Genomic DNA, 20172 nt, shown 5'->3' with positions numbered 1-20172 from the left:
GGACACACCCACGGCGCAGAGGTACAACCAACCCCCGAAGACAAAAGAAAACGAGTTAACTACCTGCGTCACATTCACAACCTGCAGCTGGTGTAGCAAGTGGAAATAGTCCCCTGTCTTTCACAACCAGTTTGGCCGTCTTTTCAAAAGTTGCTCCCCGTCTCAGCTCATAACCAGTAGCTGGTGTAATCGAAGGCCTTAGCCCTCCCCCCATCTTTACACAACTTGTGGCTGGTGTAGTAGGAGAAATAGTCCCCTTGCCTTTCACAACCTGTGTTGCTGTCTTTTACAAGATGTTCCTCTGTCTCACGACCGGTAGCTTGTCTCACAGGAGACATAAACTCTGGTCTTTCACAACTAGTGGCTAGTGTCACAGAGTTGTGTCTGACCTTTGCCTTAGCCAGGGTTGAAGGGGATAAGTGTGCTCATGCACTCTGAAGGTCTTGTCCTGGATAAGATATGGCCTTGCCAGATAGAGGACACGAAAGACTATCTTTAAATATAGATCTGTAGAAAGTTTATTTATCTTCTGCCATATGTACAATATAAATGTCTAGAAATCTTATATACAGAATAACAATACCAATCTCCTACAAGGAGTCAATCAATGTATATGCCGAAATGGAATTCATTATAATCTACAGCACTCTCCTATACACTCCAGTTTCACCAGTCTAAGATTTGAAACTCATGCATATGGTGGTTCAATGCCTGTCAAAATAATTACAAGTTTTCAACAGGATTTTTGCCATTTTTCATGTGTAATAATCAAGAGCTACATGTATCAGTTGGAAAAATATGGTTTTGGTACAGGCAAATACATGTAGTTTCTGTATTGTATGGTCAGTCAAACCAATCTAAGCACACGAATGATTTAACCACTAGTGTAATTATAGGAGTTCGGCCAAAACTGTAAATCTATAATGTTCAATATTTTAACTTTTATAATCATACAATCAATTTCAACCATCCCAATAATTCTATCAATTTATCATTAACTTAAATTGCAATCATAAATCTTTCTGGCCAAAAATATTGATTTCGTTTTCAAAAGGTCTCAATACATGCAATAAATTGACCTTTTTAACAACGATTACATGATTTTGCTCAAAATAGATCCACTGTACACAAGTCACCCAATCAAAACCACAATCAGAAGTATACATTTTATAGTTGCCTGATCTGACACAAACAATCAGCAAAAATTACCTGTGCAACTGGAATGTGAAAATATTTCTTATCCCAGAATGTCTGCAGAGACATACATTTAAAATACAACTGTCTCTCTTCAGTCTTGGTCAAGCTTTCCACTTTTTGAAGAAGCCTCATACTAAAATCAATTAAATACAAGTAAATTTGAGTCATTCAGACATAAAATGCTTGGAATCCTATTCCAGATAATATAAATGCACAGGATCTGGTATTCTACCCCGTCTGACGATTCAAACACCTAACTTGACTCTGCCTTGTCCCTTGTTAGACCCAGATGAAAATCTACAAGTGTCTGCAATCACAAAACTCCACTGCCTTTTCAATATTACCCAAAATCAATACAGCATGGATATACCTGTATACTACTTCCTGATAAAATTCTCCACATTTCTTTTCCACCCAACGATCAAACACGACCTAGTCGTTCGACGACAACGAGGATGATGATGAACTAATGGACGAGACAGAGCCAAGTTTGCAAGATGAACGCAACATGGGTTTATAATGGCTAAAGAGCCATGTGTTCAAGACCACAAGTGGTGGCAATGTCATGATTTGCATAATAATTCCCGAAATGTCATTATGGTCAAGTCCATTCTAGAGTACCGTCATAAATAAATGACATGAGACCCTTCCAATTAAGAACATTTCTGCATTGGCCGGTACCATAATCTAGTTCTTGCCGCTACATTTACATGTTATAATATACAACCTCGCATACAATTCACAGCAGAGTAGACTAAAGTTACATGTATTGACAGCCCTAAGAAAATCAAAAGCTCTACAGAGTCAAAATAATTCTAAAACAACTATCATTGAATCGCAGATTTCAAACGCTCCGCCACCTACTCTTCAACAAAACTTTTCATGAAATAAATGCAAACTAAGACAAGTAATATCGAATGAACCCCCATTTTCAAAATATACAGCCATAAACAACCAAAAGAAACAAGAAAAAAATACAAATTCATCATATGGCTAATGCTCTTAGGATACCAATGGTCATGATATTCAGAATCGCATTGAAAACAACATACTGAAACAGTAGCCGCCAACCCTTCATGAGGGCCATCAGGAACTGCTTCCAAGAAGTTCCTTTCTTTTGGTACTTTTTACCAAAATATCATTTCTCTCTGGTAGCAGTATTTCTGCATGATCTTCAGTACTCTGCATGGGATATCGAAGGAAAATTTTGTACGATCTTACAAATTTTGACAAATTTCAGAAATATGGACTAAAAGTACTGATGGGTTGGCAGCCCTGTTGAAAAAGGTTGGTGTAGTGCTAGTTACTATCACTAGTATCAGCAGTCACTTTAGACTTATCAGTTCCTCCAACTCCCCACCTTTGAAAAGATTGTCAAAAATATAAAAACCCTCTCACGTAAACCACACCAGGGACACGTTTTAAATGACAATTTTTCATCAGTCATCATCATCCTCATCCTCACCACCAGTATAATCCTCATCATCAGAATACCGCCCTCGTTTCCTAGCCGCTGCCGTCTGCTCAGAAGTATTACTCTTCAAACTCGTCAGATTATCATCACCACCACTATCAGAGGCACAATCCTCTTTCATCTTCCCTTCCGCAATACATGTATTGCTATTTTCATCGGCTAAATCGTCCGGTACAGTTTCCTTCGTCGGCGGGATGCGGTTAGTTTTTGCAGCTTTTCGACTCCGCTTTCCCCCAACTCTGACTCCGCGTTCGTCAGAATGAGAGTTGCTCTCAGACTGTTCTGACTCGACCATGTCCTCACCGACAGTGCTCTGTTCTGACCAATCGGACGGAGCCGGGGATGGCATGGACAGATTTGGACGCTTCATACTCATCTCTATGAGCTGGTCGAAGCATTCAGACTTACGTTTTAGTTCATACTGCTTCATTTCAGCCTCAGCAACCCTCTTCTTCAAATCTGAAACAACATTGAGATATATTTCCAAATCTAACATTCAATCATCTAGTATAAGTATGGGAAGGGCATCTTTTATCACAAATAGTCAATTATGCACTAGGAAGGGCTGTCCAGGGATCAATTTATAGATGGCGAGGACGAATTGTCTGAAGATGAACATTCCTTGTTTCGCCATAGTGAAAAGGTCAACCTTACCTTCCATTTCCTTCTTGAGCTGGTCTTTCTGCTGCTGCATCTCACCCCGTTGCTTAGCAACCTTGCCTCGGATCTGTTTCATTATTCCCAACTGCTCAACAAGTTTTGTAAGACGCTTCGATTCTGAAATGATGAGATAATAGTGTTTATGTCAGCCTGTTTTCAAGATAAGTTTATCTGATTTGGACATCACATCCGTCAGATCAGAAGTTTGGTCAGTGAAAGTTGCACTCCTCAAGTAGATCGAAGAATTACCTCCCTGCCAACACAGATGTTAATTCCCCCATAAGGACCCAGACGTATCCAACCAACCCACCACACATCATGATTCAGGCAAACCATAGACGTTCTTACCTTCTTTGCCCACGCTGGACATGACGAGCTCAAGTTTTAACTTCTGTACGGCCGAAATGATGTCCTGCATGACGTTATCTAGGATTCCAACTTGAAGTATGCCCCGCCAGAATACCTGACTGTCTGAAATCAAAAGTTTGAATGCATTACAGAAATGGTAAAGCTAGGAGAATATAGACAGGTAGATGTCTGGCAAAATCATGTCACAACAAAACAATGTGGTTAGTACAGTTACCATGGAGATAGATTTACAATTCATCAGTATAGTTACGGTTGCCATGAGACAGAAAGACAACATAGTTAATACAGTTACCATGGCTACAGATAAACTACTCGGTTAAGTTAGTTACCTCGGCAATGTTCAAACATACTCAGCTCTTCAGGGTCAAGGTCATGGGTCGCTTCACTCTCCATATTAGCATCAGCACCATCGCTACTAGCACCATTATCGAGCGTCTTCAAGAATGACATCACGTTGCCATGGCTACCGTTCTCCTTAGCAACCACACCAGCTTTCAAGTCAGCCATGTTTAATCGTAGCAGTGAATTAGCTGCAGCAGTTTTTGCAACAGTTCCATGGCTTGCGTTAATAAAAACAGTCTGCATTTGCTCGGGGGTACTTCTTCCCGATATTGGTGTTGCGGCCACTAACGACACTGGAATTGCACGTGATCTTTGACTTGGTTTTGACACCTTAGCACCATGAAGATTTTTAGATAGTAAGCTTATTGGTTGACCCTTAGTTTTTACAGAATCATTTTCAAGCCAGTTGAAAGTAGTTTCTTTGATCGAGCCCACTTCTGTTAGGTTTAGTTCCGGTCGAGGGAGTGTAGTTGCCCGAGACAGACATCGCATCGTGCATGTTTCTTTATGGCGGTAGAAATCGAGGTGACCAGCTTCCATATAGCGCCTGAAGGGAAATTATATACCAGGTATACTTTATGGACAGATTCAATGATTCTTAAGAATGTTCTCCTCAATAACAAGGCTAACCTTAGCCTTGCTCTGGACACTGTATCTACATTGAAGCTACAATGTAGCCTACATCTTGCTATTCTGTATAACATTATCAACTGGTCTGCCTTTTAAAATGCGACATTGTCTTACCTGATTGGGATCCCGTTCACCCTGACAGCAGTCTTCCAATCCTTCAGCCTCTCTTTCTCCCCCATTTTCACAAACATTTTTGGCGTGACCATCAGTTCCTCTTCGACCTCTATACACTCCATGTGTATCCCAGGACAGTAGAAGCGATTCTTATGCAGCTTCCCCATGATTGTTCCACATGTTAGCCAGAGGTACTCATCCTCGACTGTCTGAAATGGTCAAGACTATTATTGCATTTAGAACATAAACGGAAGTTTGCCTCAAAAGTATTCGAAGAGACCTTAATTCAACTCCTGAGGGGAGTAGCAATGAATGAATCAAGTGCTCTGCTTGTTACCCTAGTGTGCCATGACAATGATGATGATCTGACAGTGACACCGTCTTAGTTTTATGTTATCCCCTAGAATTCCTAGCACATGGCCGGATGAGAAAAGATTAGCCCACCTGATTGAGATTTGCTGCAGCAATTCTGATCTCGGCCTCCTGCTGGTCAGGCACACCCACAACCTTACTCATCCCTGCGGTCAAATCAGTTCCCCTTCAATTTTGGGTTCCTCTAGGCTCTATACAAGCCTCACTCGCTTCCACTTCAGATGCAAAAATCCCTTGTGCAAATCCTGGGAGACCCAGTCACTATGAGTCAGGGGTCTTGTGGTTGTCAATCTTTGGAGCGCTGCCCTGAAGTGAAGAAAATACAAAAATAGAGATCATTTTCAGTGGATGGCTGACAAGCATCAATCTGTAATCTCTTATCTATTATCAGGCAAGTCGTTATGCTGTAGCTTCAATGGGCAATGGCCTCAACAACAACATCAATGACATCAAATCATGTCTCGCAGCTGTGTGCTCCAGTCCAGGATGGACGACAAGCAATACCCCTTACCCGTACCGGGGTACGAGTACCGGATCCTCATCAATGACATCCCAGGCATAAATGACGGTACTGACTGATAGGGATTCCTCGAAGGTGAAAATGCGACCTCTCAATTCAAATGCCAGCTGGAGGGCCTGTAACAAGTTTGGATGGGATGTTTCACTGATTTCTGGGTTATCATGTACATGGCATGCATGGTGGCTGGCACCACGCCAACTCTATGACGTCACGCGTTACGTGGCGGACGGCAAGGTCCAAGGAAACGGGACACTACAAAACACCGTTTTACGCAAAAAAGAAACAATATTTCAAAAAGACAGCGGTAGAATTTAAATCTTAACATCTTTATTGTTAAATGTCTCACTTCTTACGGAAAGTTATGATGTATTTCGTATAGAAATCATGACAAAAATGTTGAATGTTGTTGCTCCACTTCTGACGAAAGCGTACCGTCGCCGCATGATTTGGAAATTCTACGGAATTAGGCCATGATGTGTTCGTTCCCTTTTCAACAGGAAAATAATTTCAGCTATCAAATAAAATCCATATTGTAACAAGCAATTATTAACTTTTTGTTCCTCTATTGTGTGTCAGTTCCATGAACATCTGTGAGGTAATTGTGGAATTATTAATTCCCAACATTTATGTCCGGGCAAAAATGTTCTGCAGTTTGCTTCCAGCAACAAAATGTCAGCCCCCATAAAAATGTCAACATAGTTTTATTTTTCGATTTTCTCCCATAAACAATAGTTTGATTTTTATCTCAATGTGATTTTCCAATAGAGAAAGTATTGAGAAAGAGTTTAAACTCCAAAAAATACTATTTACCTTGTGATTTGTTGGCAATAAATGGTAATTATTTTTGCTTCCTATACCTGCTGTACAAAATGTACTACAGTCACCTGTACATTTTCATTGGCCACGCCCCTTTTTGTTGTGTACCTCTACTTCGCCTTAAATTACCTTTTCGTTTGTACCAAATTGGGGGTATTGGTTTTCTTATGGATCACCATATGATTGGAGGAATAAGGGAGAGCACCCTTGACTTTGTAAATTGAAATCACTTTTGACCTTCCATTTCAGTGTCTTAGTCGACAACTGTCATGTTGTCTTCAGACCTTGAAAAGCTTGAGGGAGATGCGAAGATCACGGCTGCCAAACATGTGGCCAATATTCTACAGGTGAACCCTTTATACTTGGCCATTGCCATACTTCTAAAACGCCTGAAAAAGAACATAGATGGAAAAGAATTTTGATCATATATCAATATCTGTTACTTTGTGTTCTCATGTAAGTGTACATAGGGAGTCCCAGACAATGGCCAGCTAAAACTTTCACTTCAGACATGTTTCCTGGACTTTTGGTAGAATTTTCTAAGCGATTGACTTATGGTAACTTTTATTTTAGAGGCCAGATCAACTGGAAAGGGTAGATCAGTACAGGCGGAGAGTAGCAAGAAAGAAGGCCTCCGTAGAGGCAATGCTGAAAACAGCTGTTCAGTCACAGCTTGACGGCGTTAGAGCTGGATTGACACAACTGCAGACTGCGCTGGTGGATGTGAAGGAAATCAAAGAAAGGTGTGGTGAAGTATTATCAAACTGTTGATTTTGTCTTACTTATAGTCTTGTGACAAAAAAATATGCTAATTCAGCTGTTATTATGCTCCTTGCATCGTGATTATCCTGTTTGTTTTTGAATGTTGGAGAGAAGCAAGTGGGGTTCAGTGCCTTGCTAAAGGACACAAAGATGAAATAGCATTGATCCGTTCGAATGTCAAACCCACAACCGCCTGTTTATGAGCCCAGGACTCTCACCACTATGCCACTGATCTCCCTTATCTAAACCATCTCTGCTTTCTTCTTTTGTACATTCTGCCTCTTGTGTGTCTTTCAGCCTGGAAGACGTGGATGAGTCGTACAAACTCATCTTTGGATTATCGGACAAACTGGAGGCTGTCAAATCCGAGAATTCCCGGCATTCTCAGGTGAGCTCGGAATTGATGTTCAAAGAGGAAATGCACGGGATGCGGTTGAGCGCCTCAGACATCCAGTGTAATGAGGCCTGGCAAGAAAATGAATATGACCAGCCTAAACTATGTGAAGAGAGCAGTAGCACCTCTCTTTTAAGGACACCCTTGGGACTAACAAATATCGGCCTTAATAGAGATCTGATTTAAGATGTGATTTGGATGTGAAACTAATCCGTTTCACATGTTGAAAATTTTGGGTACCGGTAATTGATTTGTAAATTTTTACTTCAGTTGGTGGCTGCCAGAGAAAACATGAAACATATCTTTACGGTGCCAGAAATGGTGAAGAAGACACAAGATTATATCAACGATGGCAAACTTCTCCATGCCCACAAATAGTAAGTACATGTACATAAAAACTAATCTGCCATCCAAAATGCCTATAAGTTGGCATTTTGCGGCAGATTCTGAAAATGTCTGGGAAAGTGTTTACACAACATTTAGCTCATTAAGTTAGACAAATTTAAAACCTGATCATAAAATTTTAGAGTTTATTTTCTCTTAAACAGTTTGACGGACATTGAAGCATCAAGGGATGACCTATTGTTTGAACTCTATAAGCAGCCTCAGCAAAGCCCAACAGATAACAACGTAGGTGGCCATTTTGATTTCAAACCAGATTCCAAACATAAATAGACAAGAGCTTGCATTATTGCTACCCAAAGTGTACAAGTCTTTTTGGATTTCACTTGTATCTAAAATTGGAGGCCCTGCATGAGAAATTTTACATAGTGCCTAATGTTTTGATTGAAAGGGTCGTGGTAGTGTCATTATCTAAATGTAATTTTCCTAAATAAAACGGCCATTATCTTACTCCAATGTGGCTCGTTGGAGACAGCATTAAGTCACTGTAGTAGAGAACAAGACCAACATTCCTTATCATAATCACTCCTTATCAGCTCTCTCTATTTTCAGACACTGAAACATTATTTCGCCGGAGCGGAGAAACTTTCGGAATCACTCGGGAAACAGCTGTGGCTGATCCTCCAGCGTACGCTCAGCAGTATAAGACGCGAACCAACGCTGATCGTGACGGCATTGAGGATTATTGAAAGAGAAGAGAGGTGTGTAAATATGGCTTGGGGAGTACACCCGACTCGAATATGAATGTCTCAAATAGATAGAAATGGGCTCCCTTTATGGCTGTGCTGTGCCCTCCCTTCAACTAAAACAAGTCCGTGTGATTGTATTTCAGAACTGATGCCATCTGGTTGAAGAGACAGGATCAAACCGGCTTCATTCCTCCAGGACGTCCGAAGATGTGGAGGGAAAGGTGTTTTAGTGTTCTGCGCGATTCCGCTGGTGCTAGGTAAAATTTTTCATTATGAATGATGTTGTCATTGTACACTTGTAATCTCAAACTTGCCAAATGCCCGAAGCTTGGTAGACTCCTCTTCTTTGAGCCCAATCTGGCAAGTCCCCCTGAGTGACTTATGATCAGAAGTAATAGGAAGTCTTGTTGGCTGTGTGACTCACTTGGATATATGTGACTCGCTCTACCAAAACTAGGCGCTTGTCGCATCTGAACTTGACAGGTTGATACGGACTTGTTGTTCATTTTCCTATTGTAGACCTTTTGTGAAATCTATTACAAACTGATTTGGTCACATTTCACCAAAGGTCTACAATAGGGAAATGAACAACAAGTCCGTATCAACCTGTCAAGTTCAGATGCGACAAGCGCCTAGATTTGGTAGAGCGGGTCACATATAATAACAGCATGATGATAAACACTTTTATATGTAAAGTTATCTGCATTTGAGACAAATTGATCCTTCTTACAGAATTGAAGGGAATCAAGTTGAAGGTCGTCTAGACAACAAAATGTGGTTGGTTCGCCACCTGGAGATCACGAGACAACTAGTCGTCGAAGATTTGCGAGTTGTGAAAACGTTATGTGAGCCGTGCTTCCCGCCAATATATGACATTGTCAACAGTTATGTTAGGATGTACCACGAGAGCATTGGAGAGCATGTAGGTATTAAAGGGGGACTTTAGGCAGGAGCTAGGTGGGCAAGTTGGTGGTCTCCAAGTGATTGATATGCACTGGCAGGAAACTGGGTCAGGTTTAGCCTGACGATAAATTTACATCTGGTACGGTCGTGAACACACCGTGTTGATATACTGTTAGATATGACATTATGCGAGGGTGAAAGTCACAAAGTATATCCTATGTAGTCCACTCTTTGAAAGAGACATAACTCGATTTAAACCCAGCCTAATACGTTCAAATAAAATAATCTGCCATTCCACTTCAGCTGAATGAGATGATCACCCAAGAACAAATAGAAGGAAATGAAATCGTCTCTCTCATGACATGGCTGAATACTTACGAGTAAGTTTTGCCAGAATTGAAATTTATATTCAGTTTTTCTTTTCATGACTGGAAAATTTCAGATACAATTTCAAATCTTAAGCAAACAAACCATGCCTGTAATACCTTTGCACTTCTATGGACAACATAGACTGTGGATTCTAATAATTCAAGTTTATTTCTCCCTCTTTTTGTTTTGAATGCATCTGAATGTAACGTCTGATCGCATTGCCTTTCAGGGGGGCAGAGATGATGGGGAATCCTGACCTCAAGATTGATGTCAAGAGCCTGGGACCATTGTTGGAAAATAATGTCCTGAATGACCTTCAGAACAAGTAAGCCGCTTTTTCTTATCCAGTCACTCGCAACGGCTTTGAACATAAAGGCCCGTACCATTTGTGTACATTGCACTAGGGACCTCTGGACGGCTGGCCTAGAGGGCGGATCCGCTAGTCCACAGCAGCTCCTGAATAATCTCTACGTACCCTTTACCTTGGTAACTGAATTGGCTGAACGTTATCTTGTGTTTTAGGTACCTTGATAAGATGAGGAACAACTTCCAGGAGTGGATGACAAACTCACTCATAACTGATAGAAAGGTAAAATTCGCTTATCTTTTAATGAAACTCTTGATGGATGGAGAATTTCAAACATAATGTCACAAAATTGAACTTGTACAGTGGAGTGATTACTCATTATTAATGCTGTTTATGTGGGGGCCGAAAAGCATTGTTTATCTTGCCGCTTCCTCGGGGTTTGAGAAGCAGGGGCAGGCCACACACAACCTGGAGATCTACAGAGGTCCTCCGACCTCCTGGAACTAGTAGCTAATAAATAAAGAAAATGGAGGGAGTATTGTCTTACCTGAGCCCAAGCCAAAGCAATTCAATGGTGACGTGGAGGTGCTTTAGTCTGACAATATGGCAACACAGGGTCTCTATTTTCTATTTTGTTCAGGATTGGTCAAAAGAACAGGAGCCTGAGGCCGACGGAGAAGGATGCTACAACACGCCATTACCAGTCATTCTCTTCCAGATGATAGAGCAAAATGTAAGTTCTTCCTTTTGTTGTGTGCTACTACGGCTGGGCATCAGTTGGGTTTATTGGCCTGGTGACTTGGTCTTTGCCTTGAGGAGGAATCCATCAGAACTAACTCGAGGTCTTATGCCTACCTGAAATAGGCACCAGGTAAAAGGAAGCTCAATGTTTACATCTCATTTCCTGAGACAGTTGCAATAGAAGTATGGAATAAAGTGACTTGGCCATGGTCACAAGCAATGTGATATGGAAAGCTTTGTATCATCTAATCAGATCATCGCCCTGGATCACAAGTCTCTGTTATCATTATCTCCCTTTCTTATACCACTAGCATGCTACATGTTCCACTTTAGGAGGTCTTTTCTACAATGCAAAGATTACTTCCAATGTCGATTTCTTCCAGGTGCAAGTTGCCAGTTTCATCAGTGAGTCCCTTGTGAAGAGAGTCCTTGGCCTCGTCATTGATGAGATGGCAAACTTTTCCAAATTTTTCAAAAGTGAGTGAGAAATAGTGCGGGGAGAGATGTAATCCACTTGCTTTGCCAGTCGCATCCATTGAGATGTCGTAACTGGTGGGTCAGTTGTACCCACTGAACATGAGCTTTCCCTGAATCTGCCAGTGGTTTACCTGGATGTCAGTGTTGATAATAAAGAGACGAAGTCTGGAGGTCTCTTGCCTGCCTTCCCCTGAAGCTGTTTCCTGCAGATACCGGAAACCTAACTACATCTGATTGTTTGGCATTCCTTTCCAGCTGAGCTGATCGCCTATCGAGAAAAGCATCTTCAGGCCAGGAGTGAAACAAGATACTTCATACATTACATGGTAAGATCCATTACAGTCATAAATATCTCATATCTCTGCTGTAAAAATCACTAATCTGACATGTGATTTCAACTGATGCTGCATTCTCTGTGTGAAATCACCAAAAATCTGAGTGCCCTTTCTTTTGAAAAAGACTATAGTTTCTTACTATTGTCCCTCTTTCATTCTTGTTTCTGAAATTGCAGATTGCTAATGTGAACAACTGCAGTACATTCATCGAATGCATCTCCCAACTAAAAAAGCAGTTCCTTGCCTCTGACGATGAAGACAGCGCTAGCCATGAGAGGTTCCAGATTCTGACGGAGACGTTCCAGAAAATCGCCCGGGACGGCTGCGGGTATCTATTAGAGGAAATCTTCCTTGATTTAGAGACGTTTGTCAGTGAGCTGCTGGATCTGAAGAAATGGTGAGTGATGATGACAGATCGGTTCATCCCACTTATGTCTGTTGATTGACGTCAGAGTCTGTGTCGGGATTCGATTGGACCTCAGCTTAAAAACTGAGATGAAATAACACTTGGGTGAAAAACTACATCATGAATCTTGTGAACTGTTATGTAGCCTGTTCTTTGGAAATGACTGGTTCATAAGCGATGAGGTGACAGGTTATAAGTGTGTGTGAGCTCTTATTTAAGTCAGCCCCATTCTTACTACAGAACTCTATGTAAGTCCATCATCCCATTACATACCATGAGCTATATGTAAACCATACCAATAACTCTATGTAAACCAAGTCCCTCATGTAGTATATTCTGTTTTCTGTAGGCTATCACAAGAATCTATGGCGATGGAGACCATTCTAGTCACAGTAGAGGACTACTCCCAAGATTTCATTCATCTAAAACCGAAACATTATGAGAACATCATTTGTGCTGCACAGGAGAGAATCCTGCTTGAATATATGAAGGCTATTCTCAATAGGTAAGGTATTGTCCTGGATAGGTTTCCTCCCCTTATGACCAAAGATGTCTCATCTAATTTCAATTTTGGGTAAGTATTACAAGACGATATGTAGAACAGTCTTACATGAGGTAGTAATGATGTCTTGAAATATGAGCTCAATGCTATGAAGCCAAATCTACCATTTCTTAAGGGATTTTTCTTTTCTTTCAGGAAAAACTTCTACAAAAATCACAATGAGAGGAAGGAGGCTGCGGAGAAGATGACCAAGGACGCTGGAAATATGTACGCCTTGTTCAACAAGCTTGGCTCCAGGGGACTCCAGGACGACAACCCATTCAAAGTCATTGCCGAGATGTCAGAGGTCATCAAACTGACAGATACATCGTTCTTGTCATTGGAAGCCACTGTAAGTTTGAGAAATACTGTTATGTTGGATTTGCTGACTCTGGCAGTGGTGCTGTGATTAAGCTGTGTTTTAATGTGAAAGTGAGGGTGACTCGGACAGCATACATAGTGTTGGTTTTCTATGCAGCTACTGTGTACTCAACATGATTAATTAAAAGTATATTTTAAAAAAATTTCAGGGTATTGTGAACCGTCACCCCGACATGAGACCAGAACAGTTAGTAGCTTTGTTCACATCTCGAGGGGACATCAATGCTAAGGACGCAAAACAGGTACGGGACTGCCTATCTTCTGAAGAGAAAACTCTTCAGTTCCACAAGCTCTATTCTTCATATCAGCCAATGTCACAATCATGACACCTACATGTAAACCCAAGGACGACCATCTTCTTAGATACGTAACTTGTTATCATTCACCTAGCCAACAAGCTTGTAGTGATGTGACCTATTAAGGTTTTCATTTGATGATGACACAGCCACTTTCTTCTCTCTTCAGCATGTGATGGAAATCATGGGGGAAGAGGAAGGCCAGATTAAAGTTCGACCTAATGGAGTGTTCACCAAAGTGACAATCAACAACCCCAAGTGGTGATCTAATAACATTGGCAACAAGTAGGACCATGTTTGTGCAGCTTGTGGAACAAGCTAAATCAAAGCTGGCATACTGGACAAATACGCCGTGCTCTCATTGCTCTGTTTGAATATGCTGTTTGGACAATGTAATTGTCACAGTACATATCCTTCTATGTCATGTGCAAAGCTATGTAACCGTACATATGTAAATAAACTATTATTATGTAAAACTTGTGTCTGATGTTACAATGTACATGAACTACCATCTTAACTTAACTCGATACAACTTGATTGCATTGAGGAATGGAGGACACGAAAGGATTACACACTCAAATTTGAATGCGCCATCAGGAATGATGTAGCGTCGAACACAGAGGTGGGGCCGACTCCTTGGCACCAGATGAGAGAACTCGCATCAACATTGCCCACCCAGTTCAATTCTGTTCAAGTCTGCACAGGTCTGAGTGTGTTGGGAGAGAGGCGACTGAAGATGACTTTTTCTAGTGAGGACATTGGACAAAAAGAACAGACAAGCAATTCATAAAATGACTATATATTCATTTGCATGATTCTTTCAAAAAACAAGTTATGTACAAAAATGACCAATGTTCTAAATGCTTGGAATCATTGATGGAACCCCTGGCTGGCAAAATTGAAAGCCGTAAATTTCTCTTATACAATTGAAAGTGGAGACAACACTCAGCTGCACAAGTGTACAAATTTGACAAAACTTTCAAACCAATGGCATTGTCCAATTTACCAAATTGTCCAAGTTTTTCTCTCTTGAAACTGAATGTTCTCTCACTATTTGTTCATCCATTATCAAGGTATGAACAAGTTGTAACATATCCAAAGTTCCAATGAATCCAAAATGGGCAATGATGATGAACGATACAAATTCCATGACGTGTCGGCTCCTGAAGTTATCTCGCCTCAAATACAACCACTGAAGTCTGGTCAAGGAAACGAACAAAAAGAAATTCTACGGCCTGAACTGAACTACTATCATTCGCTGATATGATTTGTGTGAATGATCTCAATGAAGACACTAAGAATGATGAATTGGCAGGTACGAGTGGCATCTTCAAATCTAAATGGACAGTTGCCAGCAACATCTAACAAACTTATCATAATTATAATCACATTCGAAAGGATACTACGCTTTGATCGCTTCTTGTACATGATTCTGTAACCACACTCACGACACCTAATGGGATCTCGTGCCTTGATCTCATTCTCTTTGTGGCATTCTGAAAATTGGAAAAATCTGGTTACAATAGACCTTCTGGCAATGTTTAATGAAAGCTACTTGTTGTATCAAATCAGAAAGTAGAAAAGCTAGTGAATTAAAAGTTTTCCCACAATATGTTTTGGTAATTTACCTCCACAAATATAAATCATGGCGGACTGCTTCGGTGTTGGAGCTGGCGCAGCTTGATCTTTAGCCTCCATGTTGACCTGAAATGAGGAAAACTACAAACATAACCAACTGCAATGTGACACAATTATTATGACATGGTATCACAGCGACACGGTTGTTTAAAACAATCATTGACACAGATCAGATGCGTGGTGGTGTCAGTGGTGAACTAATGTTGCACACTGCTAGGGATGCTGGAGACTAAAGTCGTAGATCCATGCCCCCTGAAGGCGACTTTGTGTCCTTTTATCTTTTCAGTTTTAGTGAACATTGAAGCAAACTATGTATCATGCATGCAAGATATGGATGATGCCTCACGATGACGATCATGATTCTTGAATGATTGAATGTGTTCATCATGAATCATGTGTTTTCCCTTCGCATCACCCATATTTATTAACAAACTATATACAAATGAATTTGTTTATCGCAAGTAAGTTGGCAAAATATCCCAACAAATTTCCTGCTCTACAAGGGTGAATTGTGACTTTATTTACCGAAATTCAGAAATTTTGCACTATGTTAGAAAGTGAAATTTTACAGTAAAATAATGGGCGACGGTGCACGGACTTGAGAAAAACTCACGGTTAAAGTACTTCGACTTGGCCAAACGTAACCAAAAATTATGATTTTAAGTTATTTAGATAGTATATTTTTTGTTAAGGGGCTCAGAATAAAGCATATTAGAACTTCTGGCGTGATAACCCTGAAAAACATTTTTTACCGAATATATTTTTCAAAATGGCGGCGCCCATGAAAAAGTAAAGTTTCTCACAAATCCCATAATAAACCTCTGTTTTCTTGCAAAGTAAGTGTTTATTTACCAAAATATGACGCTTTATAAATGGTATGATGTTTGAGAAGAAAATTTGGTCAGTATGGTAGCACTTACCCTTACCGTTGTCATGTTGCTTTGCTTTGCAGGTGGTTTGTTCTGATCTATCTGCTCTGGTGTATCTCACTATCTGCATGCAAGTGCTGTACATTTCATGATTTACAAACCTTTACACAATGGTTTACTGAACCTTATAACGCGTTGTCCATACTTTCAGGTTGTAATTGTATATTGATGAGTTATGAGCTAACTCCGATTATGGCGACAGGAGGCTCCCCAACCCATGCTCCCCCAGTATCTCAGGAGCAAGCTCTGCTTGAGTCGTTCTTCTCCTGCTTGAGTCAGTTTGCATATGACAAGGCAAAGGAACTAATGGTGAGGATGTCAACTTGCCGTGATCCAATGTTTTTCACCACGTTTTATGACCTAGAAGTTCTGTGAAGATTCCAAACTGCTGTCCCAAAGTCTATGCAAACCTGGAACATATTCTTAGAAAGAATGATAATCATCATCATTTCATCCACATGGCTTCCCTGGAGACTTTGCTGATTTTATTGTCAGTTTCCAAAGAAACTGTGATATGAAGTCAAGAGTCAAAACTCTCAACGGAAAAGTAGAAACTGAGAGTATTTTCTGATGAATGCACAATTTTATTTGCAGGAGAAAGAGCGCGACGGCCACAAGGCCACGTTCGGTTCATCCTGGGGTTTGCTTATGCATTCCATGGCTAACATGGCCATGAATGAGAAAACCTACACTTCACTGGTTTATTTGAGTCCAAAGTGGTTCGGTCGCAAAGATGTGGTAAGCACAACTTTTTTAAATCTTTGATCAGAATGGTGAGGTGGGCTCAAAGAAATTTTGAAGAAAAAAATCAAGAAGTTTTTTTCTTCTTTTTTAAGACCTCCCTGAGTCATCTTAACCATCTAACAATGCACCCATATGATTCAAAAACCTCTCAACTCATTCATTGTGTCCTCTCTTCAGTTCCAGAATATGCGTTCCTCCTACACCATCCTCCTGACAGAGTTGAAGAGGATAGAGGAGATACCCGGGACACAGGCAGACCCCGAGTTGGTAGCCCCACCACCATCATCAGAGAAACTCCTCTCACACCTCTGTGGGCAGCTTGGACACTTTGTGACGGCAAGAATTAAGATGATGGACTTGTATCCTTGACCCAACCATAATTACAATATTGCCATTCACATTCCCACCTGCCTTTTTTTCTTCCTCTTGTGTTCTATCCACACTGTTCGTATTCTTTGCGTCTCATAACATTGCCATAGCGCAGGATATTCCTTAACCCTATCCCAGCTATGAACAGATGTCAACTATGGGCTCGATGAAAGTCATCAACTTCGACGATCTTCTCAATGTTATCGCACACATCAGTCAGAACCATCAGAAAAACTTCCACCATCCGATTCTCAGTCCACTGAAAACTTCTTTCACGTGAGTATGTTGTTGTTTGTGATGCTTCTCCGTTAAATTAACCTAGGCTGCAGTCTCAAATTGATAATCTTTACGCTCATGTTGTTTCCATCATAGATTCTAAGATTTCATTCCATGATGGAAAATCTCCTCAATAGACTTTATAATGATTACAGTTATCCTCCTTAGATTAAATGATGGACGGTTTTGCTTCGATACGGTAAGCTTACAGTATATTTCGAACAAAACAGATGCACTTCAACTGTATAATAATCGATTCTTCAATCCGGATACAGGTTAGAATGTGACATCAACTCACACCTACTGCAAGCACAGAAAAACATGGCCAACTGGCAGTTCCTCACCTCACTTTTGCAACTCCACGAAGCCCACACGAAACTTGCTATCTGGTGTGATGTCACGCAGATGAAGGATACAGTAAGTGGTAATCCAATTGCCTCTGAATTTATGAGTTTATTTTGATCTGTCTTTCATTGGGGAGAGTGGCCTCCTCAGCCTTCACAGGCCACCAGTCTAGGAGAAAGGAGACTATAATATAAAACCTTGGAGTAGATTAGACGCTAAAACAGGTAAAGGTGTAGTGTGCTGGCCCACCTGTGTGTGGAAACTGCCTGATTCTCAATCCAATTCGCCGCTCTAAGGGCAAAACGCATGTCAAAGAGGAAAGCACCGGGCAGTCAGTTGCGTGCTTCTCCCCTCGCAAACTTCACTTGCCCTGAAGCTCAGGATGGAAAGTGCCTTTTGGCTTTATTCTAATCTGTTCATCTTCTCTTGTACTAGACTAAGAAGTTAACGTTTGGTTCTTCCAAACAGCCAGCAGTCCCAGCTCTTTATCATTGGCTCAATAAGTTCAAGGGAGTCTTAGTATCAAAGGTAAGATGTTGGAGAAATTTCTCATCTGTCAATAGTAATGTTGTACTTACACCATTCCTATTATGTGACTTGTCTTTTCCCCGCGCAAATCAGATTGTTAATCTGTAGAGAGACAGCATGTCCGTCGGCAATGAGACATGGGTTAGTGAGGGTGACTACAGACACCAATAAAACAGTGCTTTTTCCCACTAGTTTTTGTTTGTATCGATGTAGCGCGGGTGTCAAACTCCAAACGATTGTATAAACTTTAAACTGTCAAGCTAACTTGTTCTCTTTCCAGTTCAGCCTATATTTCTACGACACCCTGTCTAAACAAGCTCCTCAAGGTGAAATGAAATCTGTGATGGCAAAGGCTACAGTGGACTTCATTTCCAGGCAAGTGCTCTTAAAGGGAAAAGTTGGGCAGCAGATGTTGGTTTTTGTACCAAAATGACTTCCAGCTTGGCCTTGGCTGCTCCAAACAGTACTCAACTGCACAGTGCACTAAAACTGAATGTGACCATGGACCAGCTTGGTGCTTTGATCCTCCACACTGAATTACCAATTCCTTCTTGAAGAGTTGACTTCAGTCGTTCATCTCTTGAACTTTTGACAACTGTATACAAATCTGCGGATTGTTCTTCTCATCTTTTTAACAATTTCTACAATTTTCTTTCAGAATCACAACCTTCCAAAAGAAATCTGATGCAGTTAATATCTCACTGGTCTTCGACGTCCATGGAATAGAAGACCTTTACAATGGACCTGGCTACCATCACCCCAATAAGTTCTCAGAAAAACCAAAGGGACTCGATAGCTATCCGGCTGTGTTTGCTTATCCTGGGGTAAGCGTTTCCACAAAAACATGTCTGGTCAACGAGGCTAATACATAACACATAATCGATAATGAAACATTTTAACCAAGGTGTTTAGAATATCAAACTAGATGATGTAAACATCTTTTTAAAACCGAAGATATTTAATTTTTCAGGAAAAACCGTCCAATCACTGGCCCAATGTGATCATGATCATGGAGGACCGACGATCAGAAAATACTTTTGACAAAGTGATCTTTTTCTATGATAAGGCAAGTACTGCAGGTTTATTTGCTAGGTGGGCAGAGGCAGAGATACAGTTGGGAGTCGTTCAGGGATTTCTCTAGAATGAAATGAGATTGATACTGTCAGTACAGGGTTTGGTCTTTGGTTCGGAAGTTATAACACTGAATCTTTTTTTCAGAAAATGCAGAGTACATACTTCATGTCCAGGATCGAGCCTCGGATTACGTTGGTGCTAATATTCGAAACGAAAAAGGCGGAGAAGGACTCTTATATTGTGAACTTTGTCAATGAATTCTCCACGTTGCTGCGACTGAACAAGACATTTCAGACTCTAAAACAAGGAGCGAAATAGAAAGATAGAAGGCTAGGGTGCCCAATCAATTAATCGTACTAAATCTTAGGGAAAATATTTTCAGACACAATAGACCTGCCCAATTTTTTGTGACTGGTAAAATTAAGGAATGCATTACCGGTACTCCATTTCGCTCCTCTGAAATACATTTGAGAAAATATTCCAGGGAGTCTGTTGTGGCTGGTAACCCACATATTCATTCGATGGGCACTATGATAATCAGCAGTGTTGATTTTGTCCCCTGAGGGCCCTCTTTCTTCCAGTTGGTGCTATGGTTTGTTCAAAGAAAATGGCGACTGTTAGTTATGATTATGAAATTGTTGAATAAAGTGAGCATTTTGAGAATAAAGCTCAAGCTTTTGGGGCTTGTTATTTCATGGGGATGTGTTCTGTTCTAACTGTGATATATGTTCATACAAAGTCCTACCCAGAAAATAAAACAGTTGACTTTTTG

At 40.7% G+C, this 20172-nt stretch overlaps 3 protein-coding genes across 5 annotated transcripts; 2 read left to right on the top strand and 1 right to left on the bottom strand.

Annotated features, from left to right (window-relative positions):
- Positions 1-500: 500 nt before the first annotated feature.
- LOC135503270 (uncharacterized) lies at positions 501-6118 on the bottom strand. Of its 2 annotated transcripts, none has more exons than XM_064796771.1 (7): positions 6032-6118; positions 5231-5464; positions 4787-4995; positions 4030-4589; positions 3680-3802; positions 3326-3448; positions 501-3130 (listed from the first exon to the last, which is right to left on the bottom strand). In XM_064796771.1, exons 2-7 carry the CDS (start codon positions 5300-5302, stop codon positions 2637-2639), a joined length of 1581 nt encoding a protein of 526 aa, XP_064652841.1. In that variant the 5' UTR covers positions 5303-5464; positions 6032-6118; the 3' UTR covers positions 501-2636. The 2 variants fall into 2 exon arrangements, with proteins under 2 accessions (XP_064652841.1, XP_064652842.1); XM_064796772.1 differs by having other exon boundaries at positions 6025-6114.
- Positions 6119-6346: 228 nt separating this feature from the next.
- LOC135502922 (exocyst complex component 3-like) lies at positions 6347-13973 on the top strand. The gene is made up of 20 exons (XM_064796121.1): positions 6347-6512; positions 6744-6841; positions 7068-7237; positions 7554-7644; positions 7921-8027; positions 8199-8280; positions 8605-8753; positions 8885-8998; positions 9474-9663; positions 9948-10024; positions 10243-10338; positions 10536-10602; positions 10961-11053; positions 11445-11538; positions 11794-11864; positions 12050-12270; positions 12629-12784; positions 12977-13172; positions 13351-13443; positions 13667-13973. Exons 2-20 carry the CDS (start codon positions 6764-6766, stop codon positions 13760-13762), a joined length of 2241 nt encoding a protein of 746 aa, XP_064652191.1. The 5' UTR covers positions 6347-6512; positions 6744-6763; the 3' UTR covers positions 13763-13973.
- Positions 13974-15908: 1935 nt separating this feature from the next.
- On the top strand, positions 15909-20154 carry LOC135503065 (KICSTOR subunit 2-like). 2 transcript variants are annotated; one of them, XM_064796353.1, is made up of 11 exons: positions 15909-15971; positions 16216-16373; positions 16659-16802; positions 16986-17167; positions 17316-17453; positions 17729-17870; positions 18267-18326; positions 18607-18701; positions 18985-19150; positions 19297-19392; positions 19545-20154. In XM_064796353.1, the coding sequence occupies exons 2-11, from the start codon at positions 16233-16235 to the stop codon at positions 19716-19718; spliced, it is 1338 nt and encodes a 445-aa protein (XP_064652423.1). In that variant the 5' UTR covers positions 15909-15971; positions 16216-16232; the 3' UTR covers positions 19719-20154. The 2 variants fall into 2 exon arrangements, with proteins under 2 accessions (XP_064652423.1, XP_064652422.1); XM_064796352.1 differs by having other exon boundaries at positions 18234-18326; positions 19545-20153.
- The last annotated feature ends 18 nt before the right edge of the window (positions 20155-20172 follow it).

The sequence above is a fragment of the Lineus longissimus genome, chromosome 19, assembly GCF_910592395.1.
Source record: "Lineus longissimus chromosome 19, tnLinLong1.2, whole genome shotgun sequence".
NCBI classification, from domain to species: Eukaryota; Metazoa; Nemertea; class Pilidiophora; order Heteronemertea; family Lineidae; genus Lineus; species Lineus longissimus.
This window is presented reverse-complemented; position numbering and strand designations above follow the sequence as displayed.